At 34.7% G+C, this 20,148-nt stretch overlaps 1 protein-coding gene across 1 annotated transcript in view; it reads right to left on the bottom strand.

The window, feature by feature from the left end:
• The window catches only part of LOC149898539 (protein lingerer-like), a 33,216-nt gene extending 13,223 nt beyond the window's left edge, over nt 1-19,993 (bottom strand). The window contains exons 1-18 of the mRNA XM_090114858.1: nt 19,937-19,993; nt 17,318-17,472; nt 16,981-17,052; nt 15,032-15,154; nt 13,533-13,692; nt 13,026-13,175; nt 12,245-12,324; nt 11,696-11,761; nt 10,737-10,838; nt 10,011-10,100; nt 7,068-7,152; nt 6,454-6,545; nt 5,902-6,108; nt 5,230-5,325; nt 4,943-5,024; nt 3,834-3,952; nt 1,444-1,554; nt 433-537 (exon numbers count right to left, since the gene is read on the bottom strand). Of these exons, the coding sequence (XP_089970984.1) occupies nt 433-537; nt 1,444-1,554; nt 3,834-3,952; nt 4,943-5,024; nt 5,230-5,325; nt 5,902-6,108; nt 6,454-6,545; nt 7,068-7,152; nt 10,011-10,100; nt 10,737-10,838; nt 11,696-11,761; nt 12,245-12,324; nt 13,026-13,175; nt 13,533-13,692; nt 15,032-15,154; nt 16,981-17,052; nt 17,318-17,431 (1,854 nt within the window). The 5' untranslated portion in view covers nt 17,432-17,472; nt 19,937-19,993. The remainder of the gene's footprint in view (nt 1-432; nt 538-1,443; nt 1,555-3,833; nt 3,953-4,942; nt 5,025-5,229; nt 5,326-5,901; nt 6,109-6,453; nt 6,546-7,067; nt 7,153-10,010; nt 10,101-10,736; nt 10,839-11,695; nt 11,762-12,244; nt 12,325-13,025; nt 13,176-13,532; nt 13,693-15,031; nt 15,155-16,980; nt 17,053-17,317; nt 17,473-19,936) is intronic.
• Between the last annotated feature and the right edge of the window lie 155 nt (nt 19,994-20,148).

Raw genomic sequence — 20,148 nt, 5'->3', positions numbered from 1 at the left:
TACACACACACGACACGATATCGTGCTGCTCTAGCGTCGTGCATTATAATCTAGCTTGATGTTGCGTATATCAAACAAATGGAAATTTGAAGTGGTTTTTTGTGAGCGGCTATGAAAATTGTAACCGTCACAAAAAAATTGATATAAAATTGTTTTCCCATAATTACTAGATACACAATCATTAAAAAATAGAACATAAAAAGTGTGTTTGTAAAATTATAGGCGCTAAGAACGCGTTCTATCTGACAAAGTCATAAAGCAAAAACAAGATTCTTTGCAATATTGAAAGTAGCATTCACAATTTACCATCTGATCAATATTGATTATACAACAATAAAGAAATAAAACATAGCAAACTAAAAACCAACTAGATTTTCCCTAATTGTGTATCTACTTATAATTATAATCAAAGTACAAAACATTACAACCCACCTGATAAGAATTAATAATAGGCTGGTACGTAGTAAGTGTGACGGTAGATGGGTACGCCGTGCTCACAGCGCCCGCGCCCGCTAACGAGCCCGAACTTGAGTTCGCCTGCAAGTGTGAATGCGGCATTAGTGAGTGACGAGTGTGTAGAGGCGGCTTAAGAGCTTATAGAAACTATATTATATAAATATAAAAAGAAAATGTGTGCGTGTACTAGTGTACACAAGTAAGAAGTGAAACTTCTTTATGACCTTATTTTTCAAAAAATAATTTACTATATGCACCTTTACAGAAATACGTCGAATCACGCATGGTAGGGTATAATTAAATGGGTAGGGTATAATTAAATGGCACAGTTTCCATTGAAATTCGTTATATTTCAGTTTTATTTTTTCGATTACATTTTATTAGTAAACAAATTCTTATTCAGGTTATATATCATCACGCTAAGACCAACAGGAGCGGAGCAATGCGAGTGAAATCGCGAAGCACAGTTAGAGTCTGGCCAGCCAAAGCTGAACCCAATAAAAGGCGACAAATTTAAAAAATATGGACCTGGTAACATCGGCTTTAGTAGGAAAAAAACATTTTGATACTTTTGATATTCTTAGAGGTGATCATAGTATATAGGTACATTAGGTACACAACACAGCAGGATTTAAACGTTATTAAAGCAAATGATTTGAACCGTTTTCAACAAAACTGACAACTAACTACGCCGAAACGTCATGATGACATTCCATAGTGTGGCCGCTACAAAAATTGGTTGTTTGTAAAGTAGGTTTACGATCGAGACGTATACGTGATAACGTCTTGTTGGTGGCAGCGCTCGAGATGAGACGGGAGATCGGTCCGTCTCTCTCTCGTTATACCTGCGATCGCGCTCGTGAGGTTTTGGTGTGACACAAGTTTCTGAACATGTCACTCGACTAAAACGATTTTAAAAACGTTATCACATTAAAAACACTGGGTTCAGCTTTGGCTGGCCAAACTCTAGTATTAAAATACACATACTTGTGGCGCATAGAGCGGCGACCCGTACAAGGGCGGGTGGTGCGACACGCCGCTCGCGTACACTCCGCCCGCACTCGCGCCCGCTGCACTCGCCGCGCCCGTCGGCTGGGGCTGACATATTTATATTATTATTAGTTATTGTACTTATGTATAGGTTTAGCTGAAATCGACTTGATAAGAATGTACATAATATGTTGAAATAAGTTATAGCAGAGCCATTTTAATAAGCAACATTTGACAGTTCAACAAAATTCAACAACGTAACCTAGTAACGACGACATAGACTAACATGATATTTCGTTTTGTTAGAACTGCACATTTGCTTAACTTTTTTCAATTACGATTAAATATTTATAATAATAATGACCGATACAAGTAATTATAAGATTTAATTTTACTGATAAACCATTCTAAACATATTAAACAATTTCTGATTTAAAGAACTGACGTCGCTACAATTTTGTGTGAATAAACCTTTTTCTTTTTAAATACCAGAGACGTTACTCTAAAAATCGAAATCTGACATCTAGAATCGAATGCATTGATTACTTGGGAACACAGACATGTATCAAGATAGACTATAGTAGAGCCATTTTAATAGGCAACATTTGACAGTTCAACAAAATTCAACAACGTAACCTAGTAACGCAGACATAGAATAACATGATATTTCGTTTTGTTAGAACTTCACATTTGCTTAACTTTTTTCAATTACGATTACATATTTATAGTAATAATGACCGATACAAATAATTTTAGGATTTGATTTTACTGATAAACCATTCTAAACATAATAAACAATTTCTGATTTAAAGAACTGACGTCGCTACAATTTTGTGTCAATAAACCTTTTTTCTTTTTAAATACCAGAGACGTTACTCTAAAAATCGAAATCTGACATCTAGAATCGAATGCATTGATTACTTGGGAATAAAAATCATCATAAATAATTATTGACATGTGTTTCAAGTTCGATTGACAAATGTTTCAAGTCCGTATCGATTAATTCACTTTAATCGATGTTTTTAAGCAGGTTACCACCCTATGAAGATAAAATTGATAGACGTCAAATGTTGCCTATTAAAATGGCTCTACTATAAGCGAGTGTATGTACTTCCCGTGTCCAAACTACGATTATGAAACTTACTTGACGCTGGCCTACACTCAGTCCGCGCTTGCAGTTCGCCAAGGAAAGACGTGAAGCTGAATAAAGTAAAATGCCGAATTACGCCGTTATAAACTGTAGAAACTCCACAGCTGTGAGTGGCCGAGTTAGCAGAGATGTTTCCTTCCACCGGTAAGTAATTTTCTAATCAGAATATGCACTATTTATTTTAAAATCAAATAAAGAATATCTGTGGAAAACGATCGTGACAAACACGGATACCAAATCATACGAAATGATTCGGAATACATTGCGGCTTTTACTTGGCACGGTAAAGATCGAGTCGTATGATAACAAGCAATGAATAGCGTCTTCTCATTTTTCTGTTCTCATTTTTCTGTCCAATTTTGTGGTTAGTGATGTTCATTTCATGCAACAGTTCTCGATTCTAATCGATTTTATAATCGAACAGAAAAATGATTATTTGAAGGAGCAATTTTTCAGAATAAAAGGCATAGATTTTTTTTGTCAAAACTCCTTATTGCTTAGACTATGTTTGTTTTTTCAGTTTTCCAAGTAACCCGAACATAAAAGAAAAATGGATTGATGCAACGGGACATAAAGATTGATTGATTGACAGTTTCATTACTTTCTTTCGATGGCCTCTCTAGTACGTAGTACACGGTAACTCAATGGGCATATGTAAGAAAAAGCTAAAACACATTAGTTTACTTGTTAGAATATTAAAAGGTTTATAAATTTATTTTATCATTCCTCTGTCTATGGTAACTATCATTTTTCTGTCTTGAATCGATTACGATTCATTTATTTAATTACCTCTTAGACATAGATCTAGTTTGATCTGATTTCTTTCGATTTACTTCGATGGGATAGGACGATACTAGAATCGCCGCGCGAGTGGCGTCCTAATCGATTTAGCGTAAAATGAAATTACCATCACTAAAAAGCGCTCGTGACGTCATAACGCGTCAAGGTCAGTACAAAAAATATGACACGCTTGGTTTTCATACAGATCGCGGTACTTGCGTAGTCTATCTATGTCTGTGCTTGGGAATAAAAATCATCAAATTTAAACAAATGTGCAGTTCTAACAAAACGAAATATCATGTCATTCTATGTCGTCGTTACTAGGTTACGTTGTTGAATTTTGTTGAACTGTCAAATGTTGCCTATTAAAATGGCTCTACTATAATTAATAATAATATTTGGCAGTGACATAATGTCTATTGCAGTGGGATAATATAGTAAACTTATAGTATCCCACCTTGGTCCTGTGGTTGTGGTGCGCATAGTGCTGGTGGTGGTGCTGCATCGCCGACTGAGCGCCAGAGCCCGCTTCCGTTACTGACGCCGCTTTCAGTGACGCCGATAGTTTGTCTATTGCTGTGGAAATGTTTATTTATTTAATAAACAAAATAAAAATTTGTTGATTGTAAAGTAGGTTTACGATCGAGATGTTTACGTGATAACATAATGCAGTGGCAGCGCTCGAGATGAGACGGGAGATCGGTCCGTCTCTCTCTCGTTATACCTGCGATCGCGCTCGTGAGGTTTTGGTGTGACACAAGTTTCTGAACATGTCACCCGACTAATACGATTTTAAAAACGTTATCACGTTAAAACAAAAAAATGTGTGCGCATACTAGTGTACACACGTAAGAAGTGAAACTTCTTTATGACCATATATTTTTCAAAAAATAATATACTTACTATATGCAACTTTACAGAAATACGTCGGATCACGCGTGGTAGGGATAACAAAAAGATGGCGCGTAACGGAAAAATGTCGCGCGTAACGAAAAAATTTTACACTAAATTTTTTTCCAACCCCGATAAAGAAGTTTCACTTCAAAATAATATTTTATGAGAAGTAAGATTAATAAAGTACAACTTGTGACTTTTAGTGATTTTGCTGATCAAGATCAGGCCGATTTAGTTTTAACTTTTAAGTGAAATTTGGAATATAGGCAATGTTTAAACGACAAACTTGAAGTTCAACAACAACTTTGAAGTAACTTTTATAACTCAAACATTCAATTAGACTTCTTCTAGAAGCACTTTTGAATCGTCATAACATATTTTTAACATTTACCACCGATTCGGAAAGCAATAATAATTATTATAATAAAAAAATGTGTGCGTGTACTAGTGTACACACGTAAGAAGTGAAACTTCTTTATGACCTTATTTTTCAAAAAATAATTTACTATATGCAACTTTACAGAAGTACGTCGAATCAAAGATGGCGCGTAACGGAATAATGTCACGCGTAACGAAAAAATGTTACACTAAATTTTTTTCCAACCCCGATAAAGAAATTTCACTTCAATTATACACAAGTAACCATCGATAAGTACTTTTAAAATAACTTACAGGTCGCATTAGATACAGCCGGCTCTGACGAAACAGGTTGACTCGTCGCCGTCGACTCCACCGCGTTGAGACTTTCATTTAACTGTTAATTACAAACAAAACACATTAATTTAAATATTTAAATAATCTACGGTATTTATAAGTCATTATTAGTATCAACAGGTGACATATCTGTGTGTATTCCATACAGAAAAGATTTAAAATTTTAATACCCTATTTAAAAATTTTGCTAACTACTAACTACATTCTACAATATTAATATTTTAAGGGGTAAAACTACAATTTACCATAGTGTTAGCATTAGGGTAGGTGGCCGTAGGCGCCTCTGTTGTAGTTTCGTGACTCGTCGACACTACTTGAGGCTCGGCCTGTGGCGTTACTTGCTGCAAATTACAGTTTCATTTTAAACTAAATAAAAAGACTATTTTATTTACATAATTATTTATTGCTATTTAAAAATCAAAGATTGTAACGAAAAATTGGGCCAAAACTATCCTTAATTACTAAGAAGATTAGTATTAGTTAGTAGAATTAACGAAATTTTCAACCAACCACACAATTACAAAAAAAGCACTTAGATCTTGATGATTTTGTTGGTGCGTGGGTACACGTGCGGCTCCTAACTATACAAAACCAACCTTATCTTCATACACATAGAGCACACAACTCATCGCCGTCGCCTGCACTACGGGCTATGCATATTGCTGATGAAGATGAACTCTATTCCCAATAGGTTAAGGTATATAACTCACTGCCGTCGCCTGTACTACGGGCTGCGCGTACTGCTAGTGCGGCTTCTAACATTACAAAACGAACTCTATTCCTATCAGCCTAAGGTATATAACTCACCGGCGTCGCCTGCAGCTGTTGAGTGTACAGCGAGCGGAGCGGCCGCGGCGGGAGCGACTTTTAACATTACAAAATGAACTCTATTCCTATACACATAAGGTATAACTCACCGGCGTCGCCTGTACAGTGGGCTGCGCATGTTGCTGATGTTGCTGATGCTGCTGGTGTGCAGGCACTGCGGGGGCTGCGGGGGCGGGGGCGGTGGTTGCGGGGGGCGTGTCTAACGCGTCGGGCTCTAGTGCTCCAAACTGCACGTCTAGGAACACGCCACCCCCTGTTTCACCGCCACCCGGCATCTCTACAGCTGACGACGGGATCTGCAAGATAGAATAGATAATATACAATATGCAAGGGTCATTGAACTTTATATAGCTTTTGGAATAATGCCACAAAAATAACATTGGTTAATTTAAAAGTATGCTATAATAAAGTATTGCTTATTTATTTTAATAGCTATAGGTGACACTTTCATATCTAAGCTACCAAGATTTTTGATCATAGTTGATTGGAATTTACAAATGTAGAAAACATGAATACTGTTTAGCAAGCAAAACATTCATAATCTCATTAAACTTTTTTTTTAGTTGCATCATAAAATAACAAAACATTCACAGCAATGAAAAACAACATTTATATATAAATAAGAGCATAAACAATAATACCTTAGAAGGAGGCGGCACCCTAGCGCGTTGCGTCTTCCTCTGCGTAGCCATATCCGTAGAACCGTACACGCCGTAGTTACTTGCGTACACACCTAATTATATATTAACATGATATAATAATCAGACTAATAAAATACGCTACTACAAAATGAATTCAAGAATTTTAAAGTGAAAACTTCTTTAGCGGCGTTGAGCACTTTTTCTGTAATGGGTATAAAATCTTAAACTCGCGTCAGGACACGTGCCCTGATCGAAAAAGCGTAAGACGGATGGATATCAAACATGCTCAACGTTAATAATCAAGTTTTAACTTCTGCCGGCAAGAGGGAGTGCAACCCAACAGCTTTGCAAGTAGCAAATTTAATTATTACGTATGCTGTCGATTAATATTTAGTATAGAAAAAAATAAAAACACTCGAAGCAATTGTCTTTTAGATTAAATTAAACTCTAATTTAGGCATAGCTAAGAACATCCGGTTTCACACAATTTACATTTATAACATTTTACCTTTATAATTGACGGTTAGATATTTTTTTTGCAAAAAAAATAATAAAATAATTTAATCTAGCACACATTCGTCTCTAAATTAGCAATAAACAATAAAAATACATACTATTGTCATGCCTCTGCACTTGGTGCGTCAACTGCGATAGGTATTGAGATTGCGCCGCGCTCAAAGTACCCGACATACCCATTGGCTGAAATTATAAATTAAAAATGTATTTTATAAGTAAGCGTATTTTTCAATGAGAAAGACAGATAATATAAATTCATAATTGGACATGTCATGTACCTCACAAGAAAACTTTGTATTACTAAAAATTAGCAAGTAGAAACAACTATTTTTTTGGTATTTACTAGATTTCTGTTTGTTTACCGAGTGCGTCTAAATTATACTAGAGCCTTCCACGAGAACCAAGCTGCCCAGTTTATTTCAAACAATTACCCATATACAGGGTGTCCCACTTTCGGTATACTAAGCGCAAAGGGACTTGTAGTTTTGCATACGCTGAGTACGTAAAAAATAATTATAAAATTCCAGACGCATTTTTTTTTAAATAGAGGAATTCTTAAAATTCCATGTGTACACCCCCAACAAGCAAACCGCCCAACTTTGCCACCCGCATGTGAGCTATCGTTTAAGATTATGTTTTCATAGACAAAATACTCACATTAGCGAAGCGGTATATGCCGGCTGCGCGAAGCTAGAGACGAATACATGGATTTTAAGGAAAAATTTAGCAAAAAATTTTTCGCGTAATTTTGTTATTTAAGTATTTTTTATGTGATCAGTGTATGCAAAACTACAAGTCCCTTCGCGCTTAGTATACCGAAAGCGGGACACCCTGTATAGACAGACGCAGTTAAGGACTTTTATACATGTATTATCCACTAAGACATTGTTGATAAGCCATAAAAAAGATAGTTCAAAAATAGCCAATTTTTCTACAATATCTTTAGTCCATTGAATAAAAAGTTCTAGAGTGCGTGAGTTAGTAACGTAAGATGTTTCTTCGGAAACATGTCAAGAGTCCCTAGGTAATAAACATACTAAAACCCCGGGACACTAGGAGGAGCCCCGGAGTGGGGGGAGGGGGGAAATGGGTCCATTTTTTCATTTTTCACTTAAATCTCAAAAACGGTACATGTTAGAGAAAAACTTTCAAGAAAAAGTTGAAAGGTCATAAAATTATCTACAAGTTGTACCTAAATCATTTTTTCCTATATCCTACCGTTTCTGAGTTATACGCAGTAAAAAATGATTTTGGCTCAAACAATTTCCCCATACTACACATCAATCGATCAAAAAATATTTCTTTCTTCCAATATCTCAAATGTGTAACTTGTGACCGGTACTGGTAGATTGCTCTTAATTAGGTCTATCATTGATAAAAATACCAGATTCCACCACGGAGGCGTTGACGGGGAATTGAATTTTATTAGGGTAGTTATGATACTTGAACTTTTTATTTTTTTCTTCCAAAAAACTCAAAAGTGCAACTTGTGACCGGTACTGATAGATTGCTCTTAATTAGGTTTATAATTGGTAAAATAAACACATTCCTCCATGGAAGCCTTTAGGAGGAATCGATTGTCAAAATATTATATTAGGGTAGTTTGAGTTACTGAACTTGATCTTTTTATTTTTTTCTTCCAAAAAACTCAAAAGTGCAACTTGTGACCGGTACTGATAGATTGCTCTTAATTAGGTCTATAATCAGTAAAATAAACACATTCCTCCATGGAAGCCTTTAGGAGGAATCGATTGTCAAAATATTATATTAGGGTAGTTTGAGTTACTGAGCTTGATCTTTTTATTTTTTTCTTCCAAAAAACTCAAAAGTGCAACTTGTGACTGGTACAGATAGATTGCTCATAATTAGGTCTATCATTGATAAAAATACTAGATTCCACCACGGAGGCGTTTACGGGGAATTGAATTTTATTAAGGTAGTTACGATACTTGAACTTTTTATTTTTTTTCTTCCAAAAAACTCAAAAGTGCAACTTGTGACCGGTACCGATAGATTGCTCATAATTAGGTCTATCATTGATAAAAAAACCAGATTCCACCATGGAGGCGTTTAGGAGGTATTGAATTTTATTAGGGTAGTTACGATACTTGAACTTTTTAACTAACTACCCTAATAAAATTCAATTCCCAGTAAACGCCTCCATGGTGGAATCTGGTATTTTTATCAAGGATAGACCTAATTATGAGCAATCTATCTGTACCGGTCACAAGTTGCACTTCTGAGTTTTTTGGAAGAAAAAAAATAAAAAGTTCAAGTATCGTAACTACCCTGATAAAATTCAATTCCCCGTAAACGCCTCCGTGGTGGAATCTGGTATTTTTATCAATGATAGACCTAATTATGAGCAATCTATCTGTACCGGTCACAAGTTGCACTTCTGAGTTTTTTGGAAGAAAAAAATAAAAAGATCAAGTTCAGTAACTGAAACTGCCCTAATATAATATTTTGACAATCGATTCCTCCTAAAGGCTTCCATGGAGGAATGTGCTTATTTTACCAATTATAGACCTAATTAAGAGCAATCTATCAGTACCGGTCACAAGTTGCACATTTGAGTTTTTTGGAAGAAAGAAATATTTTTTGATCGATTGATGTGTAGTATGGGGAAATTGTTTGAGCCTAAATCATTTTTTACTGCGTATAACTCAGAAACGGTAGGATATAGGAAAAAATGATTTAGGTGCAACTTGTAGATAATTTTATGGTCTTTCAACTTTTCCTTGAAAGTTTTTCTCTAACATGTACCGTTTTTGAGATTTAAGTGAAAAATGAAAAAATGGACCCATTTCCCCCCTCCCCCCACTCCGGGGCTCCTCCTAGTGTCCCGGGGTTTTAGTATGGTTATTACCTAGGGACTCTTGACATGTTTCCGAAGAAACATCTTACGTTACTAACTCACGCACTCTAGACCCCCCTTGGAGGGACTCATTCTATGGACTACTTTATGCTTTAAACAAAAAAAAATGTCAACTGAAATTAAACATAATATAATTAAAATTTTTATACGAAAAGATGTCTACCTGGTGATGATGATAATTGTCCGCCGGTTCAGCGTTGGCTGGTGGCGTTGGTACCACACCACCTGACGCCGACACCGATACCATTTGTTGCTGCAAATATCAATTAGTTATAAAATAAAATAAAATAAAAATATATGCGTGTACTAGTGTACACACGTAAGAGAAACTTCTTGATGACCTTATTTTTCAAAAAATAATTTACTATATGCAAATTTACAGAAATACGTCGAATCACGCGTGGTAGGGATAAGAAAAAGATGGCGCGTAACGGAAAAATGTCACGCGTAACGAAAAAATGTTACACTAAATTTTTTTCCAACCCCGATAAAGAAGTTTCACTTCAAAATAAAAATAAAAATCGTTTATTTGTTTCATAACACAGTGTACAATAGGCTTGGAATACAATAAAAAGAAATAGCATAATTTTGCAGCTACTTATATCCTATATTATGTATAATAAAATTGTTTAAATTGTTTATAAAATTAAACAATAAAAATAATTATTGAGTGAAATTATATTACAATATTTGTAGGAGCTATATCGTTTTAGTTATATGTAAGGATAGGAAAAGACCGTAATTTCGAATGTATAATATTTCAGTAATAATACACTATACAACACTAGGACTAAGTTATGGCACTAGGAATTAGCAGTAAATGTCACATTTATCTTTATTTAAGATATTTATTAAAAAAAAATTAAACAAACATTATAAAGTCACTCACTTCAATAATATTGGTGTGGTGCTGCTGTGTGTTGTGGTACGTGTATGTGGGTATGTGGCCTTCGCTCGGACCGTTCGTTTCTGGACCGCATTCCCAGTCTTCCTGCAATTTTATAAACACATCATAAAAGCTGTAACAATTATATCTCTCATTGATTGGTTGGCCCTGCCTTCCAAGCCAGAGGTTGTGGGTTTGATTCCCACCCGGGGCAAATGTTTGTGTGATGAACATAGATGTTTGCTCTGTGTCTGGGTGTTAATTATCTTGTATGAGTATTTATTTAAAAATTATAATATATGTATGCTTATCAGTCATCTGGTTTCCATAACACATGCGAAGTCTTAGTATGGGATCAGATCGTGCCGTGTGTGAAAATTGTCCTGAAATATTTGTTTATTTATCATACAAAACACAGACACATAAATTGACCATCTAAATATAAACTAGCTCCTCACCCCGGTAATCATATTTTTTAAGCTTTTAAATTGGATATTTCATTCAGTTATATAGCATTCAAATTTATAAATGCCTGACCTCTCGATCACCCGAGAAGTCAGGTGCGCCCCGGCAAGGCAAAAGACGTGGGTTCGAATCCCATATATTTTCTATTGCTTAAAAATTTCTCAATTTTAAAATTTTAAAGTTATTATCCAAATCCAACAAAAATCAATTCTTCCCACCATTCTTTACTTTGAACTCGTCTTTCTTTGTAAAATACTGTGTCCACATTTGTTTTCTTCAACTAAGGGGTGATTTTTCAATGCTCAGATAAAACTTATTCGTCAAATAATGTATAAAACTACCATTTTAAAAACGTATTCCAATTGCCCATATTTGACAGTTTACGTGACATTGACATATTATTGTGTAATACTTTATTGGACGGATAAGTTTTATCCAAGCATTGAAAAATCGGCCCTTAACTAAATTAATAAAATAAAAATAATAAATAAACTCACCGTCGGCTGCGCGTTGGCCGCTTCGCCGTCCGCCGCATTCTGTGCCAATGAACTCGGTGTGAACACCTACGTACATACATACACACTACTCAGTCGCTATCTATGGACTATGGCTATACGGTATAATATGGCTTATTTATCCATTTATTTACATGTATATAGCCCCGGAATCACAAACACAATAGAAAATCTATTGTGTCCTGGACCGATCGGGCCGTTCGGGGCTCAATGGGTTATCAATTAATTAAAAAGCCATTTCAAATCAGTTCAAAAGTTCAATAGTTATTGTTAACATTTGTTTAAAAGCCATTTTTATATATTAAAGCGTTAGAGAAGGATGGACTGAGAATTCAGAGCGAAAAAGATTTTTTGTTTACTACGTTATTTGTAAATTATTTTAAAAGATAAACAGATACCAGAAAATTCTCTTTTGATTGCATCTGAATAGATTGCTTTAGTTTCTTCAAAGGAAATTTTTCATTAAATTACGCAAGTAGTGCAAGGTAAGCTATTTTAGAAAAATATAATAAATAAATAAATGATATTTACCTTGGTGTCTGATAGAGAGCCTGACCATTCCTCATTGTCCCAATCTTCTGTGGCCGGGAATGAGTCGCCCATGTTACCGCCTGAAATATAAACACATTTTAATGTATAATGTACATAATAATCTTCTATTTTTGTTTCAATGTAAATAATATTTATTTTTAAAAGTGTAATGCGTCATTCAATCTCTTTTTTTTTATTTCGAATCCCGGGCGAAGCAAGTGAATTTTCGAAAATCTTTGAATGCAGTTCTATTTCTTTTAAAAAATAATGGAATGTCCTTCCTTTCAGCAAAATTTGCTATCATCAGTATTTCAAGTTCTTTCTCTCCAGGGTCCATCGAAAATTTCCACACTGTATATATAACCACTGGCGCTCCGCCGCGACCACGATCACGACCACGAACACTTAAATCTTTCTGTAATGGGCAAGTAAAACAATAGCGAGTCGGTTCTGCTTCGTGAGGGTCGCAGTTCAAACCTAACCTAACCTACTGGGTCGAATTTGACACTTAAACTTTTCTGTAATGGGCAAGTAAAACTCTCTATTGTTAAAATCTATTCAGTACGTTGGTTAAAACCTATATTGACTGAATGTCTGCTCTTTAAATCGGTCAATAAGGTTATTGACTAAGGGTGTCGGTCAATAACCTTATTAACTGATTTTGTCAGATAAAATCAGTTAATAAGGATATTAACCGACGCCCTTAGTCAATAACCTTAATAGCCGTCAATAAGGATGTTGACTGGTTCAGGGTTTTGACTGTAGCATATACAGCACTCACCAGCATGCCCCGGCCCCCAGTTCTCCGCGCGGTCCCTGGGCGCCCCCCGGCCCCCCCTGCGGGCCCCGCGCGCCCCGCCCCGCCCGCCCCGCGCCCCGCCCCGACCGCGACCCGAGCCGCGACCGCGCACGCCTTCGCCTTCTCCACGACCTGCACAGATTATATTATTAAGTTACAATTTCAAAAGGTTCAAAACATTCCACGCTCGATTTTTGAATAATATAATCTGTAAACAAATTGTTATCTATAATGTACTGCTTACAATTTCAAAATCAAAACAATGCGAAAACGTAACAGTTCAAATAGCTGTTACGTTTTCACACATTCATATTTAGGCGCATATTTCTTAGCAAGTTTTCTTTCATAAGATATTTCTCCTGACAATAACACTTCAAAATAGGAATTATAGAAATTGGTCCAGTCTTTCACGCGTGATGCCGTGACTAAGGGAAATAGGAATTTATTTTTAACCAACTTCATTATATATAGAGATAATAATATACTGACGTGGTCTCGGTCCGGATCTAGCGCGCGGGTCCCGCGGGTCCCTGGGGTCCCGCGGATCCCGCGGATCCCGCGAGTCCCGCTCCTTGCTCGGCTCGAGCTCCCCGTTACCAGCCGGCGCTGGCGGTTTCTTCTTCTTCTTTTCGCTCGTCTGCCATTCGCTCTGAAATTTGCAAATAAAGAGGTTTCATTACAAAAATGTATATGGAAAATATGATTTACACAAATTGTTGTTTACTTAATTCAAGTAGATGAGAAGTGGGATTAACATGAAAATACTGACAACGACAATAAAAAGAATCTATTTTCTTGGATGCTCAAAATTACAAGCCAGAATGTCTATGTAATACGTACCTAGACCTACCTAACATCTTTGTAAATCTACATTCTGCAAATAAAGAAATTTGAATTTGAATTTGATGAAATGACACACTATATGAGGTATGGTTTGTGTGAAACACCATTATTTACAAAGTCAAATCGATAAAAATATGTATTAAGCTATTTCGTTAGAAATTAATATACATACATATTGTATTTCAGAAAGACAAATAAATAGTCACCAAGCCTGTACGGTCCATTTACGTTTGACGCCGAATTTATTTAAAACTGCCTCAATAAAACACTACACATACACTTTTTTGCTCTTTAAGTGTTTGATCCAATCTATTAACAACTATACAACTTGTCCATATACATATACTAGCGATCCGCCCCGGCTTCGCCCGTGGTACCTACATGTTTAAACTATCTCTCAAGTTGGATCGAACTGCACATGGTGTGCGAATTTATTATAATCGGTTAAGTAGTTTAGGAGTCCATTGAGGACAAACATTGTGACACGAGATTTATATATCTTATAATATAAAAATGAATCCCAAAATGTGTTAGTAAGCGCATAACTTGAGAACGATTTCGTTAATTCTTTTTTTATTATATTCCTTGAAGTACGAGGATGGTTCTTATGTAGAGAAAAAATAATTTGGAAAATCCAAAAGTGCACGCCTCATAATTTTTTTTTAATAAATATTTATTAATTATTATTTTTGTTTATTTAATAACAATTAAACCACATCGAATCAGACCCTGAAAAATGAAAGGGTTCTATTCCTGAGCATACTCAAGCGTAAGAGAAAAAAAAAGACTCGATTAGTAAAGTATTTCGGTCGCTATCGTGTTAACAAGAAAAAGGATCCGCACATACAGACACACGGACGTCCAAGACAGAACTTTTTTAGACTGTTTTTTAACTACATAGTTTAAATAACAAAAATGACATCAAAAATATCATGAACGTTAAAAATAGTGTTTTTTCTTAATATATGTGTGTATGTATTATCTTACAAGTGCAATGTATGATACATAAAGACATTTTAAGTTTGAAAAATCAGATGTTTTGCGCGAAGTGACAGTAGTACCCACCTCAACGCTTCGCTTATGAGGCGTGCAATAAATATGTACCACGGGCGAAGCCGGGGCGGACCGCTAGTAAGTATATATACCTGTATCCGTGGACTCTCCTCGAGCAACAGATTGCAAGCGGCCGCCATGTCGTTGTCCGTGTCGTGAAGCGCGGAGCACACCTCCTCTTCAGTTCTACACGTCATCTCCATTAGCTCCGTCACCTGCAACAAATGTTATTAGAATATTTATTAAGCTATTGCATAACTTCTATCGCGGGCCTTGAGCGCGGGGACCGAATCCAGAAATACCGTAACGAAAAAACCTCACGCTCCCCACTCCGACGGACACGGATGGCTTGAAGGCATGCTATGCAATAGCTTTACCGCGGCAGTCCCCGAGTGCCACACGTCTTTTTTTATTAGTAACTAGCTTAAAAAGAGAAAGATCGTAAATCTTACTTGATAAATAGGTAAGATTTTTCAAGAATATGAGATGCATAGTGCATGTTTAAATATTGCCATAAATAGCATAATAAGCATTTATTCTAATAATAATAATTGTAACCAATATTCTTAATTTCACATGAAACTAAATAAACTTTGAAGTGGCAGTTTCAACATCAAGTTTAAAGAATTTAAACTTTGTACTAAAACAGTACTGAAAAATAAATTGTAAAAACATTTCGAATAATTTCGATAAGTGCCGACTTTTAATATATCTATAGTAGTATATAATAAAGCTGAAGAGTTTGTTTGTTTGAACGCGCTAATCTCAGGACCTACTGGTAAGATTTGAAAAATTATATTGGTGTTAGCTATCCCATTTATCGAGGAAGGCTATATAATATCATCACGCTAAGACCAATAGGAGCGGAGCCACGCGGATGAAACCGCGGATCGGAGCTAGTATTTATCTATAATATTAGATTTTTTATTACGCACATAGGATTACTAAAAGAACTCAATTGTTCACGATCTTTCACAGTCAATTTGTTCCAATTTATTTGTTATTTCTTTTATGATTAATACTTAGAGATTCTTTAGCATTTTCCCCGTAAATATTGCGTATTCTTAACATAAATACAATTGAGGGAAAAATAAGGCTTCAAGAAAATACAATAATTAATATACCTTACTTAAGATTTGAAAAATAAAATCGTATTACGTTCAACTTAAGAGTTATTAGCGAGCATTGCCCATTTAACAGTACGTAATCGCGGGATAATTGAAATAAAACCTTAATATAGGCTTAAATAACGTACAATGTCGAGTTTTAAAAGATTAGTACTGAAGTTACATTGACCAGTTTTAATTTGCCTGCACTTACATAATCCCGTTAACGATATATTTGCGTCGCTCGCTTTTCCATCTTTGATCGTGTGTATCGATTTTTCCCTACCTTTAGTGCATAATAAAGATTGAACAAGGCCTTTGGTCAGTCATTTGGTGCTTTACAAATATTTAAACAAATGCCTAAATATTTAAACTTCTAGAAAATGTGAATTCTCTTTTTGCATTTATAATTTAATTAAAGCAAAACATCGTAGGCAGTTTTTAATCTAAAACCAACGACAGCGAAGCCCTGGACAAAGCAAGTCCAAAATAATAGTCCAGTAAAACTTAGCTTATATTGTAATACATACCAAACATACGCATTTTTAATATTATAAAAATATGCTCTCAGTGTTTTAAATATGCAACAACCCCACGTGCTTTAAATCGCAGAGCATATTATAAGCAAATAGAAAAAAAACTCAAAGTGGTTGCAATTTTGATAGTAAATTTTGCGTGCGTAACTTTCGAAATAAAGAAAAATGTATCAGAATTAGAAAAAAAAAGTTTTTTGGAAATCTATAGTATTATAAAGCTGAAGTTTGTTTGCTTGTTTGAACGTGTTAATCTCAACAACTACTGGTCCGATTTCAAAAATATTTTCGGTGTTAGATAGCCCATTTATCGAGGAAGGCTGTGTATCATCATGCTTAGACCAACAGGAGAGGGGCACGGCTAGTTAAAAATAATACGATATTTATATAACTTTAACATACCATTCTGCGGACATCGGCATCTTCGCCTTTACGGTCAATTATATTTGCCATGCGGAGTTGTTCTGTTGTCGCCTGTAATAACAAATAACATAAACATTAAAAAATATTCAAACATTCGTAATCCTACTTCATCCTAGTATTATAATTGCATAAGTATGTGTGTGGATGTATGTTTGTAATTCTTCCCTGAGAAAACCACTAAATTTCAATCTGTGTTAATCAAAACATCTAATAGGCAACAGATATAATGAAAAAAGAATTATAAGGAAATTAAATTATGTATTAAGAAATAAAAAATACTCTTAAAATGTTGCCGCTATAAAAAATTCTACATTACCTGTGGCTTTGACTTCTCCTTAGCCTGCGGCTTGTCTGTGCTCTTGCCTTTGTCCTGTTGCTTGCCGTCCTTCCCCTTCGCACCACCCTTGGTGGCGCGCGCACCCAAACTCATTATGACCTACTCTTATATATACAGCCTCTATTTACAAGCAGCTGAAACAAAGAAAGTCTATTTTAAGTATAACAAAAAAAATTAAATTATTTCAATCAAAACTTAGAATAAAATAAATTGAAAAGTTAAGAAAAAGAGTATCAAGTTTTGATTAAAATTTGTTAAGTGTGAGTCGAGTTCTTAGACACTAAAGATTCAGCTTATTTCTACTAACTAGCTTACACTAAAGATCACTGGTTCAGCTTATTCATTGTAATTAGTTTAATAGTTCATGTCATTACTACTAAAATATATTTATTGTATGGAGACCACCAGAAATTTTTTAAGTAACAACTGCTAAGTCTAACTGTTAAAAAGTTAAACAGATAGTGCGGAGTGCCCCACAAAGCCACAAATATGCAGACAGGCAGGAAGAATCAAGACAAGAAATGTGATATCATTGATGTGGAATTAAAAAACGTAGAAATAAAATCAACAAACAGTTTCATATGATATGTACAACTAAGCAAATCTAAGCTTCCATATAAGATGAACTACGAAAAACCAATAAAAGACAGGATAGTACTTTCTCTTACAATTATTGTCCGTAATAGGAAAAGATATCTTCACAAAAGTGAATACTGATTGATGTTCAGCCTTTGACATCATTCATTGTACAATAGTACTTAATCTATACTAATATTATAAAGCTGAAGAGTTTGTTTATCCAATTTGAAAAATTTGTTCATTTTTAGATAGCCCATCTATCAAGCAAAATAATATCATCACACTATGACCAATAGGAGCGGAGAAATGCGGATAAAACCGCGGGTAGCTAGTAATCACAGAAACTTAAGTAATTCATAAATAAGTGAGAACACAAAGTATCCAGTTAGATGAACCAATTTGAAGTTGTTAAAGAACAAAGATTTTTCAAACCTAGGGTGACCATTTCTTATATCTGCTATAGAAAATAGCAAATTATAATGCCAATATTTTAAACAGCATTCCTTGAAGTACGAGGATGGTTCTTATATAGAGAAAATGTAAATATGTACCCATGGCGAAGCCGGGACGGACGGCTAGTTATAATAATTATTAAGTATAAATTTATTTAAGATATAAGATAGCTAGAATTTTTTTATTGCTGCGATGGTTAAACATTACAAACAACAGCTCTATTTCTTATAAGACTTATTAGATCTATCTCCTAACAAGTAATTTGTGAAAATATTTGCTTCAATTTTTTTCATGGTATGTAATTTTCAATATAGCAAAACCAGGAAAAAGAAAGTATTTCTTTTTTGAAATAAAGAATTTTTTAATATTATGTTCTTGCGTCTAATCATGAATAAATATATTGAGTTTATTTAAATGGCTTAATATTTAAACTATCTTGAAACAAGTTTATTGTTATATTTTATCAACAAACAATATGCCCTACGAATGATAGTAATCAACAATTCAGAAATAAAGATATGATACCTTTAGGAATGACTGATGCATAACTAAACACATAACCACATATTTTATTTTAGAAAAACATCCTATGAACAGCTAAAAGGGCTCATATTTTATTATTTATTAGATTCTAATTAGGTCTTAACATAAATTGATTTTATAGTTTGTTCTAAAGTATAGATCCAATTTTATGAAGATAATTACAAAGATATATATTCTTTATTTAATTAATTCATTTATATTGCATGCCTCGATTAAATGTTGTCAATGCATTGTACCTAAAAATATGGAAAGAAAATATGTGCACAACTTTCTTATGTACAATCTATAAATAGAAATGTTTAACATTTGTATTGTTAGTGTGTACATATTATTGTTGTTAAATTTTTATCACAATGGAAACACTAATTAAGATAATATGATGTAATCCAGAGTCAATGTCCTGCAGTTCATAGATTGGGTGTTGCTTAATACGACAATAAATATAAAATGGTAGATTAAATAATACTACGACGCGGAATTTGCTAAATGCAACTGATGATAGGTAAACAAAACATTTTGACAATGTTTTAAGATAATATAGTAGCATTCGAACGAGATATGTTCAAAAAACACAAACCGACAGCCAAGAGCACTATAACATGCAAGTAAACAAAAATTTTTGCGAAATAATTCGCGAAAAACCTGAACAATGAATCATATTGTATCAGCCGCGATACCGATTTCAAACTTGTGAAACGTAACTAATTCCTGTTAACTGCAACTAGACTAGTGCATCTGCACGTTCCCACGTACAACAGGAGCTCACGTCATCAATTTCTAAAACGTCGAACGAAGGCGAAATTCAATAGGCGGCACATGTGGGGGACGCCATTCCTGAAGCACCTTTCTTGGTATCAAATTGACAGTCTTTGTTGAAAAAATAATCGTTTACAACACCATTTCACAAATCTTTTCTTAACACATTTACACACTTTGTATGCTTATTATCTTATTTTTACCTTAAATCTACCTAATTAACCGGATTATTACACGATTTTCAATAAAATTTACGAATTCCCATACCTGTGAATGCGCTCTCAAACGCAAGCTGGTCACGTGACTTTACTAGTGGTGTGCCAGCTTCAAAGTTACGATTCAGCAATGGCCAGTTTTATTGCCAAAAAATGCCGATTATATAATGAAACAAATAAATGAAATATTATAATAATAATACATTTAATTAATTATAGGAAATGTCATCTAAGTTTTATAAGAATTTTAAGAACGTTATGGCA

The sequence above is a fragment of the Colias eurytheme genome, chromosome 22 (genome assembly GCF_061535395.1).
Source record: "Colias eurytheme isolate Ceu_HAF_F1 chromosome 22, ilColEury1 Martin Lab GWU primary, whole genome shotgun sequence".
Taxonomy (NCBI): Eukaryota; Metazoa; Arthropoda; class Insecta; order Lepidoptera; family Pieridae; genus Colias; species Colias eurytheme.
The sequence above is the reverse complement of the archived record's forward strand: the minus strand, read 5'-3'. Positions and strand labels throughout refer to the sequence as shown.